Here is an 8737-nt window from a genome sequence, read left to right on the forward strand (position 1 = left end):
CCGATTGAAACGCTATTTAGCGCGCACCGCTAACTAAGCTAGCCATTTCACATCCATTACAAAAGCACTACCACCTCCTCCCCCATGCTTCACGGTGGAAACCACACATGCAGAGTAGGTGAATCGATGATCTCTGCATCTCACAAAGACATGGCGGTTGGAACCAAAAATCTTACATTTGGACTCATCAGACCAAAGGACAGATTTTCACTGGTCTAATGTCCATTGCTCGTGTTTCTTGGCCCAAGCGAGTCTCTTCTTATTGGTGTCCTTTATTAGTGGTTTCTTTGCAGCAATTCTAACATGAAGTCCTGATTCACGCAGTCTCCCTTGAACTGTTGATGTTGAGATGTGTTTGTTACTTGAACACTATGAAGCATATATTTGGCCTGCAATTTATGAGGCTGGTAACTTTAATGAACTTATCCTCTGCAGCAGAGGTAACTCTGGATCTTCCATTCCTGTGACGGTCCTCATGAGAGCCAGATTCATCATAGAGCTTGATGGTTTTTGCGACTGCGCTTGAAGAAACTTCCAAAGTTCTTAAAATTCTCCATATTGAACAACCTTCATGTCTGATGATGGACTGTCATTTATCTTTGCTTATTTGAGCTGTTCTTGCCATAATATGGACTTGGTCTTTTACCAAATAGGGCTTTCTGTATACCTTCTCAAAATAACTGATTGGCTCAAATGCATTAAGGAAAGAAACACACCTGTTAATTTAAATGCATTCCAGGTGACTAGCTCATGAAGCTGGTTGAGAGAATGCCAAGAGTGTGCAAAGCTGTGAAATCTAAAACTTGTTGATTTTTTAAAACACTTTTGGGCACTACATGATTCCATATGTGTTATTTCATAGATTTTATGTCTTCACTATTATTCTACAATGTAGAAAATGGTACAAAAATAAAAACCCTGGAATGAGTAGGTGTGTCCAAACTTTTGACTGGTACTGTTAGTCCAATATGAAAAACGTATTGCATTGAAGGTGACAGGCCACTTTTTAAGTGCCGCAGGAAGAGCAGTGACACTCCTTGGGTTGTACACTATGAATTTGGAAACTAGAAGTGCTCCTGATTAGAATTGACCACCATTTTACTGTGACACAATGTTCAGGACTATGTACTATGGTGCAGTATGTCCAATATGAAAAATGTACTGAACATCATGCAAATTTAATAAGTTCATTAACAATGGGATTTAAGTATTTTCTAAAGTTGATTATAATATTATTAATAGCATTGTCTTATTTGTGTTACTGTTACCATGATATCTAGTAATTTACTTTTAATACTGTTAATGTCATTGCTATAATATGTGCTACCCTTATTCCTTCTTTCATATTGTTAAACAAAATTCTAAGTCTGCCAACATTTCCTCATAAAATGTTACAAATTTCGACCATTGGTATAAAACATTTTACCATCATTGCGGGACTTTATTGAAGGAAAATCGCTGAGGTCACGGCCTTATTCTTGCAGGCGGAATGCAGGTCTAGCCAACTACTACTGGCTAAAATAATTACTTCTGGTTCAATCATGCTATGGTCAAATTTATAAATGTGCAATTAATTTAGGAGACAAGATCAAATAATTTAAACAAATTCCTTGTATGATAAATGCTTTAATATAAACAAAGCATGAATTCTAATGGGAAAAAAGGTATCAATAGCAATAAGAAAAATTGTATCAACATGTAAATAGTGTTGTCATCTTTTTGGCCCAATGCTGCTACCTGGCTGCCGGCCTCTGTACTTCATGCTCGTTTTGTGATGGCGTCTCAATAAGGGATCTCCTTGGTCTATGTCTTTGGGTTTATCATACACCGTGGATATGCACAAGTCTGGTTTGGCCTTTTCACAAAGTAGGAGCTCAGCTTCTCTCCATGGTACCTGCACAAAACAGCATATTGTAATCAGGGTTTTTATTTGCCTGGTTGTCAACAAGAAAATCTTGTAATATCCCTTTAACTTTTCGTTACTTTCCTACATATCCAAGTGACAAAGGCCATAGATTTAATTGTTATTGTAATTATTGTGATAGTAAATGTTGCACTCACCCAAAGCCTCTCTTGCATTTGGGATGCTGTCCTTCATTCTCCAGGGCTTCTGGAATCCCTGCCCGACTGTTACCCAGGCCCTTTCCCTCCTTCCAGCCCTGCTTCTCCATCACCTGGCGACCAACGCCCTAGACAACGACAACAACATACAAAGATCAGTACTAGTCCTGGTACCAGACTGTGGAAAAAGCCATTGCTGCATTTATAAGGAATTCAGACCACGCCAGTTACATTCTGCCCACTGAATGAGAACAGAGTAATAGGTAAATGGGTAGACATTCCAGCAAATGCCATTGGTAGACATTCCAGCAGTACCTGATGCGCCTTAAGGTCTCAAAATGGCCCATGGAACAACAATGAGCAGATTTGTATTTTTTTAACATTTAAAACGCATCTCCTGCAATTCTACACAGTTTGACATGACTTATTTCTCGATGAGTATATGGAGGGGTATTTTCAAAACACAGTATAAGTGGATAGCCCCCTCCCCCCTGAATATTGGACATATTTCCCCTTGGCAATGTCACCTATGCTTCAGACACACTAAGTGCTGAGTAAAAATGTTTTCAGGCCGAAAATGCAAACGTAAGCTTTTCTCGGCAGTGACTTTTCTACCAAAACCAAAGTGTGGATTGCAGTCTCTCCTTAGAGCAGTCTAATCTTGGTTTGCCCAGAAAGTCAGTTTGTCAAATTTCTGCTCTGCTAGAGCTGCCCTTTTTACTGTAAGTGCTGTTATTTAGAAGTCAAAACATCTAGGAGCAACAACGTCTCAGTCGCGAAGTGGTAGGCCACAGAAGCTCACAGAACGGGACCGGCAATTGCTGAAGTGCGTACAAATCATCTGTCAGTTGCAACACTCACTACTGAGATCCAAACTGCCTCTGGAAGCAACGTCAGCACAAAAACTGTTCGTCGGAAGATTCATGAAATGGGTTTCCATGGCAGAGCAGCCTCACACAAGCCTAAGATCACCATGCTCAATTCCAAGCGCCGGCTGGAGTGGTGTAAAGCTCGCCGACATTGGACTCTGGAGCAGTGGAAACTCGTTCTCTGGAGTGATGAATCACACTTCACCATCTGCCCCAATGCATAGTGCCAACTGTAAAGTTTGGTGGAAGAGGAATAATAGTCTGGGGCTGTTTTTCATGGTTCAGGCCACTTACTTCCAGTGAAAGGAAATATTAACGCTATAGCATACTATGACATTCTAGACATTTTTGTGCTTCCAACTTTGTGGCAACAGTTTGGGGAAGGCCCTTTCCTGTTTCATCATTAAAATGCCCCCGTGCACAAAGCAAAGTCTATACAGAAATGGTTTGTCGAGATTGGTGTGGAAGAACTTGACTGGCCTGCACAGAGCCCTGACCTCAACTTCATCGAACACCTTTGGGATGAATTGGAATGCCGACTGTGAGCCAGGTCTAATCGCCCAACTTCAGTGCCCGGTCCCACTAATGCTCGTGGCTGAATGGAAGCAAGTCCCCACAGCAACGTTCCAACATCTAGGGGTGTCCACATACTTTAGGTTATGTAGTGTAGTTCCTTTAACATCCTGTGTTGTGTGTTTTACCATTGATATGCTCCAGGCTATTTTGAGACCTTAAGGAGCATCAGGTGCTGCTGGAATGTCTCCCAATGGCATTTCCATTTTTTTTGTGAGAAATTACTGGTCAGTCAAAATATTTATAAAGTATAAATTGCCCACACTTTAGATAAGGCCACGCAAAAAGACTTAACTAATGGTTAGTAAACCTACATTAAACATCTTATAAATGGAGTAATCATTAATAAATAAACTATTTACTAATCCATTATAAATGCTTTATTAAGTGGATTGGCGTAAGGACTTCCCAACCTTAGAACTTCTCAAAGTTGCCGATTGGCTGATCTTGTCCTCCAGACCTGTCCTCCAGCCTCTTCTCATACCGCATGCGGATGTAGTCACGGGAGTCCATGCCACCCCATCTGTGTGGAGAGAGTGGCCCCCACGAGATGAATTCTCTATGTACACCATTACTACCTTCTTGCACTTTGTGCTGTTGTCTGTGCCTAACAACGTCTGTACCATGTTTGTGCCGCTGCCGTGTTGTGTTGCAACCATGCTGTGTTGTCATATGTTGTCATGTGTGTGAATCCCAACCACGTCCCTGCAGAAGGCCTTTTACCTCTTGGTAGGCTGTCATTGTACATAAGAATTTGTTCTTACATTGGACTTGCATAGTTAAATAAAGGTTAAAAATGTTCCATCAAACCCCGATTTCAAATCAGTCAACCACGTTTCCATCCAGTTTTGCCAGGAAAGTCAGCTGTGATGGAAACAGGAAGTTTCGGTTCAATTTCATAAAATGCCAAAAGATAATTTGTTCGTTCGACTTGGTGGGATCTTTTTGTGTTGGTAAAATTAATTATGCGAGAAATGGCGGTGGAAACGCCTTTATGCGCAAATATTGATCTTGAATTAAACTTGGAGTCATGCGAGGACATGGTGTGTGGTTCTCCCACTACGGTTCAAAACCATGAAGTTTAAATTAGGATACAGATTAAATAAATGATGATGAACTTCACAGGCTGGTGAAAGTGCATGGTATGAGCTTGATGCGCCGCTCCAATAAATGTTGAGGGTCTTATTCCAGTGATGATCGATGCTTGACTGTCATTTTAACAAATCAAAACATTCTCGCACTAATCTCATCATGTAGACTAGCCTACCCATACTGTATCTGCAAACTGTTGGCTTGTGCCAAGACCCGAGTGCTATTTAACACAACATTTTTGTGACAAAACTATGCGATGGAAAGACATTGAACATTAAATGTTTTATTCGGTACATGAAAACTTAAGTGAAAAAGTACATTTTGTGTGCACTACATAATCACGCACTGATTTGTATCTGCAGTTTGGTGGAAACATGGTAAAATCGCCTCTTAATACATTGTGGCCCAATTTTATATACACCATCCCAGCAGCGCAAAAACTCATGAAGGAAGTACATTTTCTTAGAAATATTACTTTGGCCTGTACTTTTTCCGAGCACGCTATTCACATAGCCTTTGCCTTTAGCCTATAGTGTAGTCTATGAATCATTTGATTGAGACTACACTAGGCGCACTTGATATTGTGCACCTAGCAGAGAATCAGGGGGGGGCAGCATCGGGCACACATCAAGATATAACTCATTCTCAAACACTGAGCAATATGACATTTAATCGATTACCAATTACATGACCCTCCCTTGGACTAAATAAAAAAAATACTAAACCTTCCCCCTGACTGAAATTGAAAAAGCATTACCCTCCCCCATCTCCTCCGAGTAACAAGGTAAGACCATTAGTCCCCAAACTAGTAGAATGTAAAAACGGCGAAGGGCCATGTTGCACATGTTTGAAGATCAACACACAGAGGGGCAGTGTTGCTACTGTGATCCTGAGTTCATGGAGTGTCTTGTAAGGGTGAAGGAGATTGTGGTGGAAGGTCAGGATCTCCATCTCCTATGTGGAGGCAATTTAAAAGAGTTGCGAGAACAAGTGATGCTGTATTAGAAGATAAGGTAGTGGAGGCCCATTAGCCCATTGAGAATGTCAGTTAACAGTTAAGTTGACAGTTAAGAGAACCGGATGGATTTTTTGTGCGGATTTTGTGGCGTTCATTGCCACAGTTCTAAACTATATGGCACAAGTGACAAATAAATAAATAAACTGGTGAGAAAAGTTTCTGGGCCTGCAAGAGCCTTCAGCCAAAGATCTACAAAGTGTACTGGCATCGGAAGATATCCCACCCTCCAGTAGGGATCGGAGTTTGCTTTTTGATTTTAACAGAAGAAAAATGTTTTTATTTGTTTAGTCTATTTTGGTAGTTTGTATGAGGATACAATTTTACCCACAATGCTCCAGTTTTTGGGGGCTTTTATGTTTTCATCCTGCACAGTGGGTGATGACAATACACTTTTTTGGGTTGTTGTCTGCCAATAACCCCCAAAGAAGATGCACTTACCACTACTGCCACTTGGTGCCACTGTTGTCCTTTTGTAAAGAGGTGCTCTCAACCTTCAGAACTTGATGGGTATGGGGGCTTCAAAGGCAGACTAATTTTACTTGTAGCATGATTGCATAAGTATTTGTTCCCTGTTGGTAATGACATTGCATTTTCCACATAAATGTTAAGTTGATCGATTAAGTGGGACATCTCTATGATAAGTTAGATGGCTTCGTGATCGGCAGCACCTCAAGGGAGCTAAGTCCTCAATGCTCAGTTTCACAATCCCCACCATTTCACGCGATTCTGTGTTTATTGTTTCAGTTTTGGGCCAAAGCCCTATTGTGCAAGCATTAGTCCGCTTAGCCTACTCCCCAAGTGCACTTGGAGAGTCATTCACTCATGATCAATCCCTGTTTTCAGTTGGAACACACACCTTACAAACAAATGCACAAGTATACATATGCAGACCCACGCATTCATTCATACAGACGCACGCACATACACACCTCTCAATCTTTCGCCATCTTCTCCCCTTATACACCCCTAGTCCTCCACTCTAATTTCCTCTTTGCTGTCTGAGTTATGTAAATGGAGAGTGAAATCTTTGTAAACATGAATCCTCAAAGTACTATGAGACAAACATTGACAGCTGCTCACCCCTGACTGTTTATGTGTTTAGGCTGAAATGTGTAACTAAATCGCGAACCAAACCTCTCTTGTGACGCACCCCCTGAAGACAAGTGTTTTGTATAAAGTCTCTCCTCTTCGCTGGCTCTTGGAGCTTTATCTTCAGCTTCATCACCCTGGCAGCCAATTCCATAAGCGATATATAACTCTGCAACACATACAGTAATCAAACAGCCACCCGGACTATTACATAGTCACTTTACTTTACCTACATGTACAAATGACCTCGACTAATCTGTACCCCTTCGCATTGACTCGGTACTGTTACCCCCTGTATAAAGCCTCGTTATTGTTACTTTATTGTGTTACTTTTTATTGCATTTTTTAAAAACTTTTGTTTATTTTGTAAATATTTTCTTAACTCTTGAACATTGTTGGTTAAGGGCTTGTAAGTAAGCATTTCACTGTATTTGGCGCATGTGACAAACAACATTTGATTTGAGTATTTATTATGCTGTACATCTAACAGTCGATGTATGACTGTACATACCCCATTGCATGTTTTCATTAAATTAACTCAATCTACCCTTGACTCACAACTGTTCAAAAATCTTGAGTGTAAATAATCGATTGTTCATGTTTTGTCATCATCCCCACCTGCCTCAACTCTCAGTGGGGCTGAAGACGGATGGAGTCACTGTGTTCCTGTAATACAATGATCTGTTCTGTTTTGGGGAGAGGCCACGGCACGTGTGTTGGCCCTCATCAGGGTAGAATCCTCAGGGGTTGGCCAATTCCTGTGGCCATTCCTGAAACGCCCTGGATGAGAGTTACAGTATATGCTCTGACTCTTGTTTTTGCTGTAACGGTTATGTCACTAAGATCCACTGTGGAGCTCAGGCAGTGATTGCTGTGGAGCTCAGGCAGTGATTGCTGTTTACAACTGGAGAGAGGCATGTTGCTGTGGGAGGTTGGCTCTGCTGGAAAGGAAACAGGATGATGAGTGGATGACAACATCTTAAGGAAATAGTGAGGATAGGGCTGGATGTATGTGGTATGTTGTAGAGAGTGAGAGGGATGTGTAGATGAGTGCATTGAGTTGTAGAGAGGGGGGATGAGTGTGAGGTAGTGCTGCCACAATTACTGTATAATTGTGTAACCGATAATTATGGATGAAGACCGTCATGAAACTAAAATAAAAGTGAGGTGAGGGGGGAATGAGTGTGTCTTGTGGTAAAGAGGAAGGAGAGAGGTGGATGAATTAATGTGTTGTGTTGGAGCGTGAGGAGAGAGAGAGGGAATTGTCTGTGGGAGACTCGGCCCATAGCATTCACAAAGGGAGATAAGGTTAAAAGAAATGCTATCACAGGAGAGGTAGAGAAAACAGCCCACAGACACTCTGAAAGCACACACACACAGTAAGAACAAACGGATAGGAGAAGGTCATTATTTTAAACTGAGGTTGTGTGCAAGTATATGAGAGAATAATAACCCGTATGCTAGCTATGTGAGAGTTTTATGTGTGGATTGTGTATGTGTCTTCTAGTATAGCCATCAAACTGTATAGCCATCAAGCCCAATGAACAAAGGCAGCAAAAACAAAATTAAGCTCCATTGAAGGGGAGAGATGAGAGCTGGAGATAGGAGCAGAGAGCTTCCACTGCTATCAAAGACTGTCAGTAGCATGCAGGTGCACTAAGGATTGGGCCAAAGTGTATCAGCTATACTATCACTGTCCTACAATACATTACAGCACGTCTATGCTCTCTCTCCTTACTATAATTTTTTTACCAGCCCAGTACACATTAGTGCTTACAATTACACTTACTACATGTACATACCACAGCACTATGCAAATAGACAATGCAATAGATGTATAACTTCAGACCTCATATGTAGTGAAATGCTATACCTCATGGAACTATGGTTCCCCCATGGCCTTTTCTTGTGTCTAGATTTGGCAATACTTCACTTTCACCCACATGGACATGGAAGATACTGCATGTTTAGCTTCTGTCTCCTTCTCACTCTCTCTTTCTTGTTTTACAGAGGGATTTTGAGTGTTGTTTAAGTG

At 41.2% G+C, this 8737-nt stretch overlaps 1 protein-coding gene across 1 annotated transcript; it reads right to left on the minus strand.

Moving 5' to 3' along the window:
• Positions 1-1648: 1648 nt before the first annotated feature.
• On the minus strand, positions 1649-6935 carry LOC112222646 (G patch domain-containing protein 3). The gene is made up of 4 exons (XM_024385373.1): positions 6748-6935; positions 3917-4026; positions 2062-2189; positions 1649-1894 (listed from the first exon to the last, which is right to left on the minus strand). Exons 1-4 carry the CDS (start codon positions 6854-6856, stop codon positions 1804-1806), a joined length of 438 nt encoding a protein of 145 aa, XP_024241141.1. The 5' UTR covers positions 6857-6935; the 3' UTR covers positions 1649-1803.
• Positions 6936-8737: the final 1802 nt, after the last annotated feature.

The sequence above is a fragment of the Oncorhynchus tshawytscha genome, linkage group LG23 (genome assembly GCF_018296145.1).
Source record: "Oncorhynchus tshawytscha isolate Ot180627B linkage group LG23, Otsh_v2.0, whole genome shotgun sequence".
Classification (NCBI taxonomy): domain Eukaryota; kingdom Metazoa; phylum Chordata; class Actinopteri; order Salmoniformes; family Salmonidae; genus Oncorhynchus; species Oncorhynchus tshawytscha.